This window comes from Salmo trutta, chromosome 13 (assembly GCF_901001165.1).
Source record: "Salmo trutta chromosome 13, fSalTru1.1, whole genome shotgun sequence".
NCBI lineage: Eukaryota > Metazoa > Chordata > Actinopteri > Salmoniformes > Salmonidae > Salmo > Salmo trutta.
The window spans coordinates 89,793,049-89,815,288 of record NC_042969.1 but is presented as its reverse complement, the minus strand read 5'-3'; the positions used below and the strand labels follow the sequence as shown (position 1 = coordinate 89,815,288).

The window sequence follows — 22,240 nt, the reverse complement described above, 5'->3', positions numbered from 1 at the left end:
CTGAAACTCATTAAAGTCAGAACAGGCTTGATGGGGGGTGGATGGGTGGAAGGGATGGAGGGAGCAGAGGAGAGGAGAAGAGAGAAGAGAAGAAGAGCGGATGAGGAGAGAAAAGGAGAGGGGGTAAAGAGAGGAGGGGTGAAGAGAGGAGGGGTGAAGAGAGGGGGTAAAGAGAGGAGGGGTGAAGAAAGGAGAGAGGGGGTGAAGAGTGGAGGGGTGAAGAGAGGAGAGAGGGGGTGAAGAGAGGAGGGGTGAAGAGAGGAGAGAGGGGGTGAAGAGTGGAGGGGTGAAGAGGAGGAGAGAGTGGGGTGAAGAGGAGGAGAGAGTGGGGTGAAGAGGAGGAGAGAGTGGGGTGAAGAGGAGGAGAGAGTGGGGTGAAGAGGAGGAGAGAGGGGGTGAAGAGGAGGAGAGAGTGGGGTGAAGAGGAGGAGAGAGGGGGTGAAGAGAGGAGAGAGGGGGTGAAGAGAGGAGATAGTGGGTGAAGAGAGGAGGGGTGAAGAGAGGAGAGAGGGGTAACAAAGTCTAGGATTTGGCCGCTCCTTCTCCCTACTCCCTTCTCATTCTCCCTGACCTTTATTTTCCTTCATTAGTGATGCAATGGTTCCCCCCCTCCCCTCCCATCTCATCAAAAACACTACTCCATTAAGAGGACTTACTCTACCTGACTTCCAGTTGTATTGGATGTGAAGGTCATTCTGTTTCATTTTTGTTGTTGTTAATCTTTGATGCTAATACTGGTAGAGGGGAGAGAGAGGGGGTGTTCATGTTTTATGGAGGGAGGGGTTTTGTATGTTGTGCTCCTATGTAGCCTGCTGTTTTGTGTAGGTGGAAGGAAGAACGGGGCATTATCTGTGTCAGATTTTGCTGATGATTGTTAAATTGTAAAAAAAATAAAAAATACTCCAATGCCTGCTACCTGCCTGGTATTCTACTGACTTCAGTGTAAGTGTGTGTGTGTGTGTGTGTGTGTGTGTGTGTGTGTGTGTGTGTGTGTGTGTGTGTGTGTGTGTGTGTGTGTGTGTGTGTGTGTGTGTGTGTGTGTGTGTGTGTGGATGGATGGTGCTTGTATTCACTGCCTAGTAGGCTGGAATTGACTTGTTGACTTGTGGTGCTTGTTCCTCGTGTTGACTTGCAATGCTTTGCTTGGGCCCGGGCTTCCTTGTAGATTGTGATTATTTGTATATTTTTGTTTCTCACTCTCTCTCCTCCTCTCCTCTCCCTCTCTCTTCCACCTCTCTCCTCTCCTCCTCCTCTCAGCTGGAGATGGACAGAGTGTCCAGATGGACTCCATTAAGTCAGGCTTCGTGGGCTCCCAGGTGGAGCTACGTTGTATCTTCGTTAACTCCAACCCCCCGGTCAAGATCTCTCAGGTGACATGGCAGAAGTTCCTGAACGGCACCAAACAGAACGTGGCCATCGCCAACCCGTCGCTGGGCGTCTCCGTGCTCCCGCCCTTCAAGGAGAGGGTGACCTTCAAGCAGGCGGCGGTCCGCCACCGCACCCCGTCTCTGGAGGACACCACCATCATGTTCTCCAACCTGAGGCTGTCTGATGAGGCTGCATACATCTGCGAGTACACCACCTTCCCTGCTGGGAACCGAGAGAACATGGTCAACCTCACTGTGTTTGGTAAGGACTAGATAACACAAGATAAACCTCACTGTCTAACACAAGATAAACCTCACTGTGTTTGGTAGGAACTAGATAACACAATATAAACCTCACTGTGTTTGGTAAGGACTAGATAAAACAATATAAACCTCACCGTCTTAACACAATATATTTATTTTTATATTTTTTTATTTCACCTTTATTTAACAAGGTAGGCAAGTTGACGACAACAAGTTCTAATTTACAACTGCGACCTGGTCAAGATAAAGCAAAGCAGTTTGACACATACAACAACACAGAGTTACACATGGAGTAAAACAAACATAAAGTCAATAGTACAGTAGAAAAATAAGTCTATATATAATGTGAGCAAATGAGGTGAGATAAGGGAGGTGAAGGCAAAAAAAAAAGGTCATGATGGCGAGGTACATACAATATAGCAAGTACAACATTGGAATTGTAGATTTGCGGTAGAAGAAAGTGCAAAGTAGATATAGAAATAATGGGGTGCAAAGGAGCAAAATAAATTAATACAGTAGGGTAAGAGGTAGTTGTTTGAGCTAAATTATAGATGGGCTATGTACAGGTGCAGTGATCTGTGAGCTGCTCTGACAGCTGGTGCTTAAAGCTAGTGAGGGAGATAAGTGTTTCCAGTTTCTGAGATTCTTGTAGTTCGTTCCAGTCATTGGCAGCAGAGAACTGGAAGGAGAGGTGGCCGAAGGAGGAATTGGCATTGGGTATGACCAGTGAGATATACCTGCTGGAGCGCGTGCTACAGGTGGGTGCTAGTATGGTGAGATAAGGGGGGACTTTACCTAGCAGGGTCTTGTAGATGACCTGGAGCCAGTGGGTTTGGCGACAAGTATGTAGCGAGGGCCAGCCAACTAGAGCATACAGGTCACAGTGGTGGGTGCTATAAGGCGCTTTGGTAACAAAACGGATTGCACTGTGATAGACTGCATCCAATTTGTTGAGTAGAGTGTTGGAGGCTATTTTGTAAATGACATCGCCAAAGTCGAGGATCGGTAGGATGGTCAGTTTTACGAGGATATGTTTGGCAGCATGAGTGAAGGATGCTTTGTTGCGAAATAGGAAGCCAATTCTAGATTTAACTTTGGATTGGAGATGTTTGATGTGAGCCTGGAAGGAGAGTTTACAGTCTAACCAGACACCTAGGTATTTGTAGTTGTCCACATATTCTAGGTCAGAACCGTCCAGAGTAGTGATGCTGGATGGGAGGGCAGGTGCGGGCAGCGATCGGTTGAAGAGCATGCATTTAGTTTTACTTGTATTTAAGAGCAGTTGGAGGCCACGGAAGGAGAATTGTATGGCATTGGAGCGCGTCTGGAGGGTTGTTAACACAGTGTCCAAGGAAGGGCCAGAAGTATACAGAATGGTGTCGTCTGCGTAGAGGTGGATCAGAGACTCACCAGCAGCAAGAGCGACATCATTGATGTATACAGAGAAAAGAGTCGGCCCAAGATTTGAACCCTGTGGCACCCTCATAGAGACTGCCAGAGGTCCGGACAACATGCCCTCCGATTTGACATACTGAACTCTATCAGAGAAGTATTTGGTGAACCAGGCGAGGCAATCATTTGAGAAACCAAGACTATTGAGTCTGCCGATGAGGATGTGGTGATTGACAGAGTCGAAAGCCTTGGCCAGGTCAATGAATACGGCTGCACAGAATTGTTTCTTATCGATGGCGGTTACGATATCATTTAGGACCTTGAGCATGGCTGAGGTGCACCCATGACCAGCTCTGAAACCAGATTGCATAGCGGAAAAGGTACGGTGGGATTCGAAATGGTCGGTAATCTGTTTGTTGACTTGGCTTTCGAAGACCTTAGAAAGGCAGGGTAGGATAGATATAGGTCTGTAGCAGTTTGGGTCAAGAGTGTCTCCCCCTTTGAAGAGGGGGATGACCGCAGCTGCTTTCCAATCTTTGGGAATCTTAGACGACACGAAAGAGAGGTTGAACAGGCTAGTAATAGGGGTTGCAACAATTTCGGCAGATCATTTTAGAAAGAAAGGGTCCAGATTGTCTAGCCCGGCTGATTTGTAGGGGTCCAGATTTTGCAGCTCTTTCAGAACATCAGCTGACTGGATTTGGGTGAAGGAGAAATGGTGGGGGCTTTGGCGGGTTGTTGTGGAGGGTGCCGTGCAGTTGACCGGGGTAGGGGTAGCCAGGTGGAAAGCATGGCCAGCTGTAGAGAAATGCTTATTGAAATTCTCAATTATAGTGGATTTATCGGCGGTGACAGAGTTTCCTAGCCTCAGTGCAGTAGGCAGCTGGGAGGAGGTGCTCTTATTCTCCAAGGACTTTACAGTGTCCCAGAACTTTTTAGAGTTTGTGTTGCAGGAAGTACATTTCTGCTTGAAAAAGCTAGCCTTGGCTTTTCTAACTGCCTGTGTGTATTGGTTTCTAACTTCCCTGAAAAGTTGCATATCACGGGGGCTGTTTGATGCTAATGCAGAACGCCACATGATGTGTTTGTGTTGGTTAAGGGCAGTCAGGTCTGGAGAGAACCAAGGGCTATATCTGTTCCTGGTTCTAAATTTCTTGAATGGGGCATGCTTATTTAAGATGGAGAGGAAGTCATTTAAATATATATATATATATATAAACCTCATTGTCTTTGGTAAGGACTAGCTAACATAATATAAACCTCATTGTCTTTGGTAAGGACTAGCTAACATAATATAAACCTCATTGTCTTTGGTAAGGACTAGCTAACATAATATAAACCTCATTGTCTTTGGTAAGGACTAGCTAACATAATATAAACCTCATTGTCTTTGGTAAGGACTAGCTAACATAATATAAACCTCATTGTCTTTGGTAAGGACTAGCTAACATAATATAAACCTCATTGTCTTTGGTAAGGACTAGCTAACATAATAATAAACCTCATTGTCTTTGGTAAGGACTAGCTAACATAATAATAAACCTCATTGTCTTTGGTAAGGACTAGCTAACATAATATAAACCTCACCGTGTTTGGTAGGAACTAGATAACACAATATAAACCTCATTGCCTTTGGTAAGGACTTGCTTGTCACAACACAATATGACTGGACATTCTAGTCATAAGTAAATGTTACAGCAATGTGAGATAATGGAAATATGAGATAATGGCTGTAATTTGAAAAGAGAGATGATAAGAAAGCACTTTACTGACAAAAGAAATACCCTTCTACTGTGGGTGGTGTAGTGCGCGTTCATAAGGTCACTCAGGGCTGTAACCTTGGAAACCCATGTCAGGTCACTCAGGGCTGTAACCTTGGAAACCCATGTCAGGTCACTCAGCCAGGCTGTGTTTCTGTGAAGGCGTTGGAGATGTGATATATTCTATTCATATAGATTACCCCAGAAGGAACACTCAGTCAAAAAGCACACAGACATATTGCTTTCATGCAACCAGAGAACGTAGAAATAAATAAATATACAAGCAGCTGAAAGAGAAATCAATAAGTCCATTTAGTATGCATGTTTCTGCCCCGGATGCCTTTCTGAAGATGGAGTAATCCCATTGTTTGGGACAGAGTGAGAAGCAGTGAGAGAGAGAGAGACAGAGATCGACTCTACAGAGAGAGAGACAGAGATCGACTCTACAGAGAGAGACAGAGATCAACTCTACAGAGAGAGAGACAGAGATCGACTCTACAGAGAGAGAGACAGAGATCGACTCTACAGAGAGAGAGACAGAGATCGACTCTACAGAGAGACAGAGATCGACTCTACAGAGAGAGAGACAGATATCGACTCTACAGAGAGAGAGACAGCGATCGACTCTACAGAGAGAGAGACAGCGATCGACTCTACAGAGAGAGAGACAGAGATCGATTCTACAGAGAGAGAGGCAGAGATCGACTCTACAGAGAGAGAGACTGAGATCGACTCTACAGAGAGAGAGACCGAGATCGACTCTACAGAGAGAGAGGCAGAGATCCACTCTACAGAGAGAAAGAGATCGACTCTACAGAGAGAGATAGACTCTACAGAGAGAGAGACTACAGAGAGAGAGAGAGCGAGAGAGAGACTACAGAGAGAGAGACTACATAGAGAGGGAGACTACAGAGAGAAAGAGAGAGACAGAGAGACTACAGAGAGAGAGACAGAGAGAGAGACAGAGACTACAGAGAGAGAGAGAGAGAGATACTCTACACAGAGAGAGAGATAGACTACAGAGAGAGAGAGAGACAGAGATACTCTACACAGAGAGAGAGAGAGACTACAGAGAGAGAAAGACAGAGATACTCTACACAGAGAGAGAGATACTCTACACAGAGAGAGAGAGAGAGACTACAGAGAGAGAGACAGAGATACTCTACACAGAGAGAGAGAGAGACTACAGAGAGAGAGAGAAAGACAGAGATACTCTACACAGAGAGAGAGAGACTACAGAGAGAGAGAGCGACTACAGAGAGAGTGACTACAGAGAGAGAGCGACTACAGAGAGAGAGAGTGACTACAGAGAGAGAGAGAGAGAGCGCGACTACAGAGAGAGCGACTACAGAGAGAGAGAGAGAGACTACAGAGAGAGAGACTACAGAGAGAGAGAGTGACTACAGAGAGAGAGAGAGAGCGCGACTACAGAGAGAGCGACTACAGAGAGAGAGAGAGAGAGACTACAGAGAGAGAGACTACAGAGAGAGAGACTACAGAGAGAGAGAGCGACTACAGAGAGAGAGAGCGACTACAGAGACAGAGAGAGAGAGAGAGAGACTACAGAGAGAGAGAGAGAGAGAGACTATAGAGAGAGAGAGAGAGAGAGTGACTTCAGAGAGAGAGAGAGACTACAGAGAGAGAGACTACAGAGAGAGAGACTACAGAGAGAGAGACTACAGAGAGAGCGACTACAGAGAGAGAGACTACAGAGAGAGCGACTACAGAGAGAGACTACAGAGAGAGAGACTACAGAGAGAGCGACTACAGAGAGAGAGACTACAGAGAGAGCGACTACAGAGAGAGAGAGAGACTACAGAGAGAGTGACTACAGAGAGAGACTAAAGAGAGAGAGACTACAGAGAGAGAGACTACAGAGAGAGCGACTACAGAGAGAGACTACAGAGAGCGCGACTACAGAGAGAGAGACTACAGAGAGAGAGACTACAGAGAGAGAGAGACTACAGAGAGAGCAAAGCTTTGTAAAGGTTGTTCTGTCTCTCGTCTGATTATAGCTGTAATTAGCAGTAGAGAGTTGGAGCGTTTTCCATTAAGCTTTAGCAAAATAAAAACACTTGTATTAATTAGTGACCAGTCCTTGTATCTCCATCAGCCTTGTCTTAAGTAGTGACCAGTCCTTGTATCTCCATCAGCCTTGTCTTAATTAGTGACCAGTCACTATATCTCCATCAGCCTTGTATTAAGTAGTGACCAGTCCCTGTATATCCATCAGCCTTGTATTAAGTAGTGGCCAGTCCCTGTATATCCATCAGCCTTGTCTTAAGTAGTGACCAGTCCCTATATATCCATCAGCCTTGTATTAAGTAGTGACCAGTCCCTGTATCTCCATCAGCCTTGTATTAAGTAGTGACCAGTCCCTGTATCTCCATCAGCCTCGTATTAAGTAGTGACCAGTCCCTGTATCTCCATCAGCCTTGTATTAAGTAGTGGCCAGTCCCTGTATATCCATCAGCCTTGTCTTAAGTAGTGACCAGTCCCAATTATCCATCAGCCTTGTCTTAAGTAGTGACCAGTCCCTATATATCCATCAGCCTTGTCTTAAGTAGTGACCAGTCCCTGTATCTCCATCAGCCTTGTCATCTCCAAGCCCCCATCTTGTCTGTTTACAAAATGGAAACATATTCCCTATGTATAGTATAATATTGTAACGGCTGTCGTAGAGAGGGGACCAAAGCGCAGCGTGTTGAGTGCTCATGATAAATATTTATTATAACTCAGAACACTAAAGCAAAAAATAACAACGCGACCGCGAACAGTTCTGTCAGGTACAGAAAACTAAACAGAAGACAACTACCCACAAACACAGGTGGAAAAAAAAACCCTACTTAAGTATGATCTCCAATTAGAGACAACGAGGACCAGCTGCCTCTAATTGGTGATCATCCCCCCCAAAAAACATAGAAATAGCAAAACTAGAAACTAAACATAGATATACAAAACATAGAAAAACACAAAACACCCCCTTTCACGCCCTGACCTACTCTACCATAGAAAATAACATCTTACTATGGTCAGGACGTGACAAATATAGTGCACTACTTTTGACAAGGTACCAAAGTGCCCTGGTTGGGTTGTGTTGGGTGCCTGAGGTGTGAGTGTGTGTGTGTGTGTGTGTGTGTGTGTGTGTGTGTGTGTGTGTGTGAGCTGTGTGTTTTGTCAGCTGACAATCAGTGAATGCCAGGAAACCTATGTGACAATAACCGACTGACAGTGTTCAAAGAGGCCCCTTCATATCATAGCTATCTGCAGCTCTGCACAACGCTGCTATTCATATCATAGCTATCTATTCATATCTGATCTAGACCTGCAGTTGTTTGATTGAGCATTCTCTCTTGCTTACCTGAACCTCCCTTTTGATGTCACAGCAGTAAATTGCTAATTGGCAGCACTCAAAGGATTTCAATTGGAACACTTTGTGCCTTTGGAAATGCAAGAGACTTCTGCATCTGTTGAAGATTCTTGACAACTGGGTTTGACTTTGAGCACGTCAGGGACGGAAGAAAAACAGCTCCTTTCAGCACGTCAGGGACAGAGGAAAAACAGCTCCTTTCTGCACGTCAGGGACGGAGGAAAAACAGCTCCTTTCAGCACGTCAGGGACGGAGGAAAAACAGCTCCTTTCAGCACATCAGGGACAGAGGAAAAACAGCTCCTTTCAGCACGTCAGGGACGGAGGAAAAACAGCTCCTTTCAGCACATCAGGGACAGAGGAAAAACAGCTCCTTTCAGCACGTCAGGGAGGGAGGAAAAACAGCTCCTTTCAGCACATCAGGGATGGAGGAAATACAGATAATTTCAGCACGTCAGGGACGGAGGAAAAACAGATATTTTCCTGATTCAAATCACCACAAGACCTTTCCTCCCTCCACCTCATATTCATTAACTTCAAATAGAAATATATCAGTGAATCTGAAGATTAACGTTGAAGTGAAGTAGAAATAATTAAATAGAGAGATATCAGTCAATCTGAAGATTAACTTTGAATTGAAATATAAATCATTAAACACCTAAAAGGGAATTATCTTGAAAGAAAAATACACACAGACCATTTACTTCACAGGTAAAGCTATAATTTTTTAATGAAGGGCACTGGCATTGAGATGTTGATAATCCATTTGAGTAACTTGAGGGGCTTTATTTGTTTGTTTGTTTACATTTATTCTCTCTCTCTTCCTTCCAGCCCGACCTCTGACCCGAATGACCTTGACCACGCCCACCATCGTGGCCCGCCCCCAGAAACGTAAGATGACCGTGGCGACATGCCTCTCGGCCAATGGGAAGCCTCAGAGCGTGATCAAGTGGGACACGCGGCTGAAGGGCGAGGCCACGTTCCAGGAGACGCAGAACAGCAACGGCACGGTGACCGTCCGCAGTAACTATGTGGTCGTGCCGAGCAGAGAGACACACAAACAGAAACTCACCTGCATCGTAACCTACCGCAACGAGAGGATTACGGACAGTGTCGTGCTCAACGTGCAGTGTGAGTTATCACACTTATTTTTATGTCAATCATTCAAACAATGAAAAAGTTATTGTCCCAGAAGGATATTTTGTTCAAAAGCAGCAGGGGTAACATAATCCAAGAGTTAACTCACTAGCCACAGAACACAGAAGATTATGACATTTCTTTAACCTTTAGTTAACCATGTAGTCCCAATGAGGTTAGAATACCTCGTTATTTAACCATGTAGTCCCAATGAGGTTAGAATACCTCTTTATTTAACCATGTAGTCCCAATGAGGTTAGAATACCTCTTTAGTTAACCATGTAGTCCCAATGAGGTTAGAATACCTCTTTATTTAACCATGTAGTCCCAATGAGGTTAGAATACCTCTTTAGTTAACCATGTAGTCCCAATGAGGTTAGAATACCTCCCCAATGAGGTTAGAATACCTCTTTAGTTAACCATGTAGTCCCAATGAGGTTAGAATACCTCCCCAATGAGGTTAGAATACCTCTTTAGTTAACCATGTAGTCCCAATGAGGTTAGAATACCTCCCCAATGAGGTTAGAATACCTCTTTAGTTAACCATGTAGTCCCAATGAGGTTAGAATACCTCCCCAATGAGGTTAGAATACCTCTTTATTTAACAATGTAGTCCCAATGAGGTTAGAATACCTCTTTATTTAACCATGTAGTCCCAATGAGGTTAGAATACCTCTTTAGTTAACCATGTAGTCCCAATGAGGTTAACCATGTAGTCCCAATGAGGTTAGAATACCTCTTTAGTTAACCATGTAGTCCCAATGAGGTTAACCATTTAGTCCCAATGAGGTTTGAAGACCTCTTTCCCAAGGGAGAGTTGATTTTAAATACACTTTACACAAGGTCACTCACAGCACATCAACACACTTTACTAAGTGAAACACAGTGTAAATAGTAGCTTAACGTGAAAGACTATCAGAGTCCAAAATGTGTCAAAGACAGTGCAGTATGAAGATAGGTAAAAACTACTTCTCCAATAGAAATCCCCGATCACACTTGAATTACTGCGGCATCTGAAACGGCACCTTATTCCCTATTTAGTGCACAACTGGTCTGATCAAAAGTAGTGCACTAAATAGGGAATAGGGCGTCATTTGGGAAGCATGTCATTCGTTAATATTAGTACCATTCACTGCTCTGCTCTGCTCTGTTCTGTTCTGCTCTGTTCTGTTCTGCTCTGTTCTGTTCTGCTCTATTCTGTTCTGCTCTGTTCTGTTCTGCTCTGTTCTGTTCTGCTCTATTCTGTTCTGCTCTGTTCTGTTCTGCTCTATTCTGTTCTGCTCTGTTCTGTTCTGCTCTGTTCTGTTCTGCTCTATTCTGTTCTGCTCTGTTCTGTTCTGTTCTGCTCTGTTATATTCTGCTCTGTTCTGTTCTGCTCTGTTCTGTTCTGCTCTATTCTGTTCTGCTCTGTTCTGTTCTGTTCTGCTCTGTTCTGCTCTGTTCTGCTCTGTTCTGCTCTGCTCTGTTCTGTTCTGTAATGTTCTGTTCTGTTCTGGTTTTCTCTGTTCTGGTTTGCAGGTGGTATACTAGCATAGTGATGTAGGACATCTTGTCATTCACTGTTGTCATAACACAGTCAGTGCTTTCCCGTTAGCCCCGACCCTCGGCTAATCAGCTACAGACTCATTTTCAGCTGGCTACGTTTTCCGCATCCTATTAGCTAGGCAACTTTTTTATTTAAAAGTTTCAATCCACTAGTCCGTCGAGCCCTCTCCCGCTAGAATGAACAATATGCATCTTCTAGCAATCTATTCCTAGGATAGGTGCCTGTCAGTCACAAAGCAAGCAATCACAGGGAAGCACACTCTCATGTGTCTCCTGCATCCCTGTACAATTTGTGTGCGATGTGGTTGGTTGCAGTCACATGTCTTTATAAGGAGGACGGAGAGAGAGCATGATACTCGTGGATTTGCACGTCCCACGTAACATAGGTGGTAACGATGACTCAATCCACGACTTAGCCAAATTATTGTTTTCCTGGGAACATTCCTTTATTTTGTGTAGCCGTTAGCGATGATGCTAATGAAAACCTGTCTTCTAGTAGACAGAAAGTCTTTCCCCAAAAAAACCTTCTCTGTTAAACGTTAACTACAAAATAGCTGATATAATGATTATTTTCATAGATATTTGTTTTGTAAACTCTACTATTACGAAAACACTGCTAAACAACAGCCTCTTGTTAGGTGTTCATTAAAGGGTAGCTTCACCCAAAAATATAAATTGATCAGATTTTTCAGAAATGGTCTCGGGATGTGGTTTAAGCATTTTTGTGGACTTTGTTGTTGTTCTATTAAAAAGGGTGATTTTGAGAGTGAAACCTAAATAAAATGGGAAAAACAGAAACCTAGAAAAACTACAAGGAGAAAACGGAATCAGGCAAAAAAATTTAACAGATTGCATAGGGCCTATCTAATAATGTTTTTGAATTAATTTAGGCTATGTCAAATCAGAAATAAATAATACTAAAGACTAATATAAGCCTTTTATTTATCTAGATAATGTGGGCTATTTACTTTATGTTTTCTCTTTGAATAAAATACAGAATTTGAAAAACAAACATCATTGTGGCTATTCATATCTTGCAGTAAAACTGTCAAAAAATAGTTTTGTCAAGTTTGCTGGATGTCCTTTGGGTGGTGGACCATTGTTCATGCACACGGGAAACTGTTGAGCGTGAAAAACCCAGCAGCGTTGCAGTTCTTGACACAAACCGGTGCGACTGGCTCCTACTACTATACCCCGTTCAAAGGCACTTAAATATTTTGTCTTGCGCGTTCACCCTCTGAATGGCACACATACACAACACACATATCAATTGTCTCAAGGCTTAAAGACCTTCTTTAACATGTCTCCTCTCCTTCATTTAAGCTGATTTAATAATTGCCATCAATAAGGGATCATAGCTTTCACCTGGTCAGTCTATGTCATGGAAAGAGCAGGTGTTAATGTTTTGTACACTCAGTGTATATATATATACACCATCTAGAAGATGTTTTTATTCATAGTGACTTAAACAAGCGTGCATACATTTTCCATATGGGTGGTCGCGGGATTCAATCCCACTACTGTGGTGTTACAAGCACCATGCTCTACCAACTGAGCTATAGAGGACCACAGTTACTCACAAGAGAAGACAGGTCAAATGTTAAAAAAGGTTCAATGTTCTCTGTGAAAAGTGTCCTCATCATAGAGGCCTAGGCCGTATCCAGAACAACTAACAATACATTGAATACATGTCATCACAATACCACAACATTTTCTTTTTTCAAATTTGGGAGGTAAACTTAATGAAATATTTCATAATTTCTTCAGTGTATTTCGGATGGAATCAAGGCATTAGAATGTGCTAGAGGCCACCAGAATAGAGCTACTTCAGTAAAAAATAAATAAAAAATAACAACATTTTTAGGGGCAAGCCCACCCCGGACCCCTTTTGGGGGCACCTGGCTGACTATTTGATCTATTTGACTGGCTACTCTATGTACTTGTGGACAACACTGAATACACTCCATGTCTTCTAAATGATAGCTGTTTTTTTTTTTTACCAAAGCTTCATGTTCACACTCTGGTGGATGCTATGTTGATTGTGTGAACTGATATAGTTACTGTACATCCACAGAACAGTGTTTGGTGGCGCTGAGGCGGAAAAAGCACTGGCTACTGCTGACAATCCCTACACATCAGTGGTAATATGGTGATCTCTAGAGGGTAGTGGGGTGATATCTAGAGGGTAGTGGGGTGATCTCTAGAGGGTAGTGGGGTGATCTCTAGAGGGTAGTGGGGTGTGGTGATCTCTAGAGGGTAGTGTGGTGATCTCTAGAGGGTAGTGGGGTGATCTCTAGAGGGTAGTGGGGTGATCTCTAGAGGGTAGTGTGGTGATCTCTAGAGGGTAGTGGGGTGATCTCTAGAGGGTAGGGGGGTGATCTCTAGAGGGTAGTGGGGTGATCTCTAGAGGGTAGTGGGGTGATCTCTAGAGGGTAGTGGTGATCTCTAGAGGGTAGTGGGGTGATCTCTAGAGGGTAGTGGGGTGATCTCTAGAGGGTAGTGGGGTGATCTCTAGAGGGTAGTGTGGTGATCTCTAGAGGGTAGTGTGGTGATCTCTAGAGGGTAGTGGGGTGATCTCTAGAGGGTAGTGGGGTGATCTCTAGAGGGTAGTGGGGTGATCTCTAGAGGGTAGTGGGGTGATTTCTAGATGGTAGTGGGGTGATCTCTAGAGGGTAGTGGGGTGATCTCTAGAGGGTAGTGGGGTGATCTCTAGAGGGTAGTGGGGTGATCTCTAGAGGGTAGTGTGGTGATCTCTAGAGGGTAGTGTGGTGATCTCTAGAGGGTAGTGGGGTGATCTCTAGAGGGTAGTGGGGTGATCTCTAGAGGGTAGTGGGGTGATCTCTAGAGGGTAGTGGGGTGATATCTAGATGGTAGTGGGGTGATCTCTAGAGGGTAGTGGGGTGTGGTGATCTCTAAAGGGTAGTGGGGTGATCTCTAGAGGGTAGTGGGGTGATCTCTAGAGGGTAGTGGGGTGATCTCTAGAGGGTAGTGGGGTGATCTCTAGAGGGTAGTGTGGTGATCTCTATAGGGTAGTGGGGTGATCTCTAGAGGGTAGTGGGGTGATCTCTAGAGGGTAGTGGGGTGATCTCTAGAGGGTAGTGGGGTGATCTCTAGAGGGTAGTGGGGTGATCTCTAGAGGGTAGTGGGGTGATATCTAGATGGTAGTGGGGTGATCTCTAGAGGGTAGTGGGGTGTGGTGATCTCTAGAGGGTAGTGGGTGATCTCTAGAGGGTAGTTGGGTGATCTCTAGAGGGTAGTGGGGTGATCTCTAGAGGGTAGTGGGGTGTGGTGATCTCTAGAGGGTAGTGGGGTGATCTCTAGAGGGTAGTGGGGTGTGGTGATCTCTAAAGGGTAGTGGGGTGATCTCTAGAGGGTAGTGGGGTGATCTCTAGAGGGTAGTGGGGTGATCTCTAGAGGGTAGTGGGGTGTGGTGATCTCTAGAGGGTAGTGGGGTGATCTCTAGAGGGTAGTGGTGATCTCTAGAGGGTAGTGGGGTGATCTCCAGAGGGTAGTGTGGTGATCTCTATATGGTAGTGGGGTGATCTTTAGAGGGTAGTGAGGTGATCTCTAGAGGGAATTGGGGTGATCTCTAGAGGGTAGTGGGGTGATCTCTAGAGGGGAGTGGGGTGATCTCTAGAGGGTAGTAGGGTGATATCTAGAGGGTAGTGGGGTGATCTCTAGAGGGTAGTGGGTTGATCTCTACAGGGTAGTGGGGTGATCTCTAGAGGGTAGTGGGTGATCTCTAGAGGGTAGTGGGGTGTGGTGATCTCTAGAGGGTAGTGGGGTGATCTCTAGAGGGTAGTGGGGTGATCTCTAGAGGGTAGTGGGGTGATCTCTAGAGGGTAGTGGGGTGATCTCTAGAGGGTAGTGTGGTGTGGTGATCTCTAGAGGGTAGTGGGGTGATCTCTAGAGGGTAGTGGGGTGATCTCTAGAGGGTAGTGGGGTGATCTCTAGAGGGTAGTGTGGTGATCTCTAGAGGGTAGTGTGGTGATCTCTAGAGTGTAGTGGGGTGATCTCTAGAGGGTAGTGGGGTGATATCTAGATGGTCATGTAGTGGGACAGTCACAGTGAATGGCTTGAATGGAAGAGATAAGGAATTTTCACAGTACTGAGCCAAACGGAGCTGACCCAAACGAAGTTGGTCTGATTTGGCATGGTTACATTGTCGCTCGAACCATTTAGGAGAAGGACTGTGACAAAATACTGTGGGCTAGCACAGTAACATTCAGGTCGACCCTATAGGGCCAATCTGACAATACTGTACTGACACCATCTCTCTCCCCCTGACAGATGAACCGGAGGTGAAGATCGAGGGTTTTGATGGTAACTGGTACCTGAACCGTCAGGACGTCAGCCTCACCTGCAACACTGACGCTAACCCCCCTGTCACCGTCTACCAGTGGAAACTGTAAGTCTAAAACCATATCCCACACAGGGCTGAAGCTTCTTTTTACTGTCTATGTACATGTTCAAGTTGTTAGAAAGCGGTAGAAGAAGTATCTTCTCCACAATCAACAGCACGAAGGCTCAAACAGTATGAAGGAAAAGAGCATCAGGATTCATATTGTCTTAATGTGTGTCCAAAATGACACCCTGTGCTCAATCCCCTGTGGGCTCTGGTCAACACTATTCAGGGAATAGGGTGCTATTTGGGGCACATTCTTAGTTAATATTTTTCAGCAGCATACCATCCTGCGTCCACTGCTGGCTTGCTTCTGAAGATAAGCAGGGTTGGTCCTGGTCAGTCCCTGGATGGGAGACCAGATGCTGCTGGAAGTGATGTTGGAAGGCCAGTAGGAAGCACCTGTTCATATGGTCAAAAAAAATATCCCAATTCCCCAGGGCAGTGGTTGAGGACGTTGCCCTGTGTAGGGTGCTGTCTTTCAGATGGGATGTTATATGGGTGTCCTGACTCTTTGTGATCACAAAAGATCCCATGAAACTTATCGTAGGGGTGTTAACCCTGGTGTCCTTTGAAATTCCCAATATGGCCACCTATTCATCCCCATCTTACAATTGGCTCATTCATCTCCTCTCCCCTGAAACTATTCCCCAGGTCGTTGCTGTAAATGAGAATGTTTTCTCAGTCAACTGACCTGGTTAAATAAATAAACTATTACTGTGTCGGTTCAATCAATCAAATGTATTTATGAAGCCCTTCTTACATCACTGCTCTGTTCTGCTCTGTCATAACATCAAGTGGATGTGTAGCTAACACACATTCCCCAGAACCCTGTTAAATACTCAATGCAATTTACTGCTGCAATGAAGCTGCCACAAAGTTGGGAATTTATGATAAATAATTGTGTTATATGAGAGGTCTGGTAAACTTTTTTATTCCACTTTAGTTGTCCAATCTGGGTTTTAAAAGCATAAGCCATGCTATAAATCTATCAACATAACTATGCCCCTACTTCCTCTTCCTCTGTCTTCATCAACCTTTAATTCATGTGTTTCAGTTGGTTTACACACCAGTATATTGATGATGGTAAGGCTTGAGATGGAAGCCTAGGCAAAATCTATCTATCTACCTACAGTGGCTTGCGAAAGTATTCACCCCCTTGGCATTTTTCCTATTTTGTTGGCTTACAACCTGGAATTAAAATTGATTTTTTTTTTGTATCATTTGATTTACACTACATGCCTACCACTTTGAAGATGCAAAATATTTTTATTGTGAAACAAACAAGAAATAAGACAAAAAAACTGAAAATTTGGGTGTGCATAACTATTCACCCCCTCAAAGTCAATACTTTATAGAGCCACCTTTTGCAGCAATTACAGCTGCAAGTCTCTTGGGGTATGTCTCTATAAGTTTGGCACATCTAGCCACTGTGATTTTTTCCCCATTCTTCAAGGCAAAACTGCTCCAGCTCCTTCAAGTTGGATGGGTTTCTCTGGTGTACAGCAATCTTTAAGTCATACCACAGATTCTCAATTGGATTGAGGTCTGGGCTTTGACTTGGCCATTCCAAAACATTTAAATGTTTCACCTTAAACCACTCGAAAGTTGCTTTAGCAGTATTCTTAGGGTCATTTTCCTGCTGGAAGGTGAACCTCTGTCCCAGTCTCAAATCTCTGGAAGACTGAAACAGGTTTCCCTCAAGAATTTCCCTGTATTTAGCACCATCCATCATTCCTTCAATTCTGACCAGTTTCCCAGTCCCTGCCGATGAAAAACATCCCCACAGTGTGATGCTGCCACCACCATGCTTCACTGTGGGGATGCTGTTCTCGGGGTGATGAGAATTGTTGGGTTTGCGCCAGACATAGCGTTTTCCTTTATGGCCAAAAAGCTACATTTTAGTCTCATCTGACCAGAGTACCTTCTCCATATGTTTGAGTAGTCTCCCACATGCCTTTTGGCGAACACCAAACATGTTTGCTTATTTTTTTCTGGCCACTCTTCCGTAAAGTCAAGCTCTGTGGAGTGTACGGCTTAAAGTGGTCCTATGGACATATACTCCAATCTCTGCTGTGGAGCTTTGCAACTCCTTCAGGGTTATCTTTGGTCGCTTTGTTGCCTCTGATTAATGCCCTCCTTGCCTGGTCCGTGGGTTTTGGTGGGCGGCCCTCTCTTGGCAGGTTTGTTGTGGTGCCGTATTCTTTCAATTTGTTTATAATGGGTTTTATGGTGCTCCATGGGATGTTCAAAGTTTCTGATATTTTTTTATAACCCAACCCTGATCTGTACTTCTCCACAACTTTGTCCCTGACCTGTTTGGAGAGCTCCTTGGTCTTCATGGTGCTGCTTGCTTGGTGGTGCCCCTTGCTTAGTGGTGTTGCAGACTCTGGGGCCTTTCAGAACATATGTATATATACTGAGATCATGTGACACTTAGATTGCACACAGGTGGACTATTTAACTAATTATGTGACTTCTGAAGGTAATTGGTTGCACCAGCTCTTATTTAGGGGCTTCATAGCAAAGGGGGTGAATACATATGCATGCACCACTTTTCCGTTTTTTATTTTTTTGAATTCTTTGAAACAAGTAATTTTTTTCATTTCACTTCACCAATTTAGGAAAAATGCAAAGGGGTGAATACTTTTCCAAGGCACTGTATCTACCTCTCTATCTACCTCTCTATCTACCTCTCTATCTACCTCTCTATCTACCTCTCTATCTACCTCTCTATCTATCTATCTATCTATCTATCTACCTTTCTATCTACCTCTCTATCTACCTCTCTATCTATCTACCTCTCTATCTATCTATCTATCTATCTATCTATCTATCTATCTATCTATCTATCTATCTATCTACCTCTCTACCTACCTCTCTATCTACCTCTCTATCTACCTCTCTATCTACCTCTCTATCTACCTCTCTATCTATCTATCTGGTAGTTGATGGCAAGTGATACCGTTTTGCCCTCTAGACAACTGCAATGCAAATGTGAGAAGGTAAAAAAGCAACATAGTTTTTGTTTATCCACCCAGTCTCTCTACCCTCATACAGGTAGATGTGTCAGTCTCTACCCTCATACAGGTAGATGTGTCAGTCTCTACCCTCATACAGGTAGATGTGTCAGTCTCTACCCTCATACAGGTTGATGAGTCAGTCTCTACCCTCCTACAGGTAGATGTATCAGTCTCTACCCTCATACAGGTAGATGTCTCAGCCTCTACCCTCATACAGGTAGATGTGTCAGTCTCTCTACCCTCATACAGATAGATGTGTCCGTCTCTACCCTCATACATGTAGATGTGTCAGTCTCTCTACCCTCCAACAGGTAGATGTATCAGTCTCTACCCTCATACAGGTAGATGTGTCAGTCTCTACCCTCATACAGGTAGATGTGTCAGTCTCTACCCTCATACAGATAGATGTGTCAGTCTCTCTACCCTCATACAGGTAGATGTATCAGTCTCTACCCTCATACAGGTAGATGTGTCAGTCTCTCTACCCTCCTACAGGTAGATGTGTCAGTCTCTACCCTCATACAGGTAGATGTGTCAGTCTCTACCCTCCTACAGGTAGATGTGGCAGTCTCTACCCTCATACAGGTAGATGTGTCAGTCTCTACCCTCATACAGGTAGATGTGTCAGTCTCTACCCTCCTACAGGTAGATGTGTCAGTCTCTCTACCCTCATACAGGTAGATGTGTCAGTCTCTCTACCCTCATACAGGTAGATGTGTCAGTCTCTCTACCCTCATACAGGTAGATGTATCAGTCTCTACCCTCATACAGGTAGATGTGTCAGTCTCTCTACCCTCATACAGATAGATGTGTCAGTCTCTACCCTCCTACAGGTAGATGTGTCAGTCTCTCTACCCTCATACAGGTAGATGTGTCAGTCTCTCTACCCTCATACAGGTAGTTGTATCAGTCTCTACCCTCATACAGATAGATGTGTCCGTCTCTACCCTCATACAGGTAGATGTGTCAGTCTCTCTACCCTCATACAGGTAGATGTATCAGTCTCTACCCTCATACAGGTAGATGTGTCAGTCTCTACCCTCCTACAGGTAGATGTGTCAGTCTCTACCCTCATACAGGTAGATGTATCAGTCTCTACCCTCATACAGGCTGATGAGTCAGTCTCTACCCTCATACAGGTAGATGTGTCAGTCTCTACCCTCATACAGGTAGATGTATCAGTCTCTCTACCCTCATACAGGTAGATGTATCAGTCTCTACCCTCATACAGGTAGATGTGTCAGTCTCTACCCTCATACAGGTAGATGTATCAGTCTCTACCCTCATACAGGTAGATGTGTCAGTCTCTACCCTCATGCAGGTAGATGTATCAGTCTCTACCCTCATATAGGTAGATGTGTCAGTCTCTACCCTCATGCAGGTAGATGTGTCTGTCTCTACCCTCATACAGGTAGATGTGTCAGTCTCTACCCTCATACAGGTAGATGTGTCAGTCTCTACCCTCATACAGGTAGATGTGTCAGTCTCTACCCTCATACAGGTAGATGTATCAGTCTCTACCCTCATACAGGTAGATGTGTCAGTCTCTACCCTCATGCAGGTAGATGTATCAGTCTCTACCCTCATACAGGTAGATGTATCAGTCTCTACCCTCATACAGGTAGATGTATCAGTCTCTACCCTCATACAGGTAGATGTATCAGTCTCTAACCTCATACAGATAGATGTGTCCGTCTCTACCCTCATACAGGTAGATGTATCCGTCTCTACCCTCCTACAGGTAGAAGATTCAGTCTCTACCCTCCTACAGGTAGATGTGTCAGTCTCTACCCTCATACAGGTAGATGTGTCAGTCTCTACCCTCATACAGGTAGATGTGTCAGTCTCTCTACCCTCATACAGGTACATGTATCAGTCTCTACCCTCATACAGGTAGATGTGTCAGTCTCTCTACCCTCATACAGGTAGATGTATCAGTCTCTACCCTCATACAGGTAGATGTGTCAGTCTCTACCCTCCTACAGGTAGATGTATCAGTCTCTCTACCCTCATACAGGTAGATGTGTCAGTCTCTCTACCCTCATACAGGTAGATGTATTAGTCTCTACCCTCATACAGGTAGATGTGTCAGTCTCTCTACCCTCATACAGATAGATGTGTCCGTCTCTACCCTCATACATGTAGATGTCTCAGTCTCTACCCTCCTACAGGTAGATGTATCAGTCTCTACCCTCATACCGGTAGATGTGTCAGTCTCTACCCTCATACAGGTAGATGTGTCATTCTCTACCCTCCTACAGGTAGATGTGTCAGTCTCTACCCTCATACAGGTAGATGTATCAGTCTCTACCCTCATACAGGTAGATAGGTCAGTCTCTCTACCCTCATACATGTAGATGTATCAGTCTCTACCCTCATACAGGTAGATGAGTCAGTCTCTACCCTCATACAGGTAGATGTGTCAGTCTCTACCCTCATACAGGTAGATGTATCAGTCTCTCTACCCTCATACAGGTAGATGTATCAGTCTCTACCCTCATACAGGTAGATGTGTCAGTCTCTACCCTCATACAGGTAGATGTATCAGTCTCTATCCTCATGCAGGTAGGTGTATCATTCTCTACCCTCATGCAGGTAGATGTATCAGTCTCTACCCTCATACATGTAGATGTATCAGTCTCTACCCTCATACAGGTAGATGTGTCAGTCTCTACCCTCATACATGTAGATGCATCAGTCTCTACCCTCATGCAGGTAGATTTATCAGTCTCTACCCTCATACAGGTAGATGTATCAGTCTCTACCCTCATACATGTAGATGTATCAGTCTCTACCCTCATACAGGTAGATGTATCAGTCTCTACCCTCATACAGGTAGATGTATCAGTCTCTACCCTCATACAGGTAGGTGAGTCAGTCTCTCTACCCTCATACAGATAGATGTCAGTCTCTCTACCCTCCTACAGGTAGATGTATCAGTCTCTACCCTCATACAGGTAGATGAGTCAGTCTCTACCCTCCTACAGGTAGATGTGTCAGTCTCTACCCTCATACAGGTAGATGTATCAGTCTCTACCCTCATACAGGTAGATGTGTCAGTCTCTCTACCCTCATACAGATTGATGTGCCAGTCTCTACCCTCATACAGGTAGATGTGTCAGTCTCTCTACCCTTATTCAGGTAGATGTATCAGTCTCTACCCTCATACAGGTAGATGTATCAGTCTCTACCCTCATACAGGTAGATATGTCAGTCTCTACCCTCATGCAGGTAAGAGGCAGGGTGAGAGATGGGGATTGTAAAAACACAGCTTTGTCATCAGTGCATAGAGAGAGAGAGAGAGAGAGAGAGACAGACAGACAGACAGACAGACAGACAGACAGACAGACAGACAGACAGACAGACAGACAGACACAGAGAGAGAGAGAAGCCCCACCCTTTTCAACATATACAGTTGAAGTCGGAAGTTTACATACACTTAGTTTACATACATTAAAAACTTGTTTTTTCAACCACTCCACAAATTTTGGCAAGTCGGTTAGGACATCTACTTTGTGCATGACACAAGTATTTTTTCCAACAATTGTTTACAGACAGATTATTTCACTTATAATTCACTGTATCATAATTCCAGTGGGTCAGAAGTTTACATACACTAAGTTGACTGTGCCTTTAAACAGCTTGGAAAATTCCAGAAAATGATGTCATGGCTTTAGAAGCTTATGATAGGGTAATTGACATCATTTGGGTCAATTGGAGCTGTACCTGTGGATGTATTTCAAGGCCTACCTTCAAACTCAGTGCCTCTTTGCTTGACATCATGGGAAAATCAAAAGATATCAGCCAAGACCTTGTAGACCTCCACAAGTCTGGTTTGTCCTTGGGAGCAATTTCCAAACGCCTGAAGGTACCACGTTCATCTGTACAAACAATAGTACGGAAGTATAAACACCATGGGACCACGCAGCCGTCATACCGCTCAGGAAGGAGACCCGTTCTGTCTCCTAGAGATGAACGTAC

General features: G+C 44.4%; 1 protein-coding gene across 1 annotated transcript in view; it reads left to right on the top strand.

The window, feature by feature from the left end:
* LOC115206737 (nectin-1) overlaps positions 1 to 22,240 on the top strand; it is a 188,298-nt gene that overhangs the window by 102,509 nt on the left and 63,549 nt on the right. Inside the window, exons 2-4 of the mRNA XM_029773944.1 lie at positions 1,258 to 1,629; positions 8,984 to 9,283; positions 15,125 to 15,242. Of these exons, the coding sequence (XP_029629804.1) occupies positions 1,258 to 1,629; positions 8,984 to 9,283; positions 15,125 to 15,242 (790 nt within the window). The remainder of the gene's footprint in view (positions 1 to 1,257; positions 1,630 to 8,983; positions 9,284 to 15,124; positions 15,243 to 22,240) is intronic.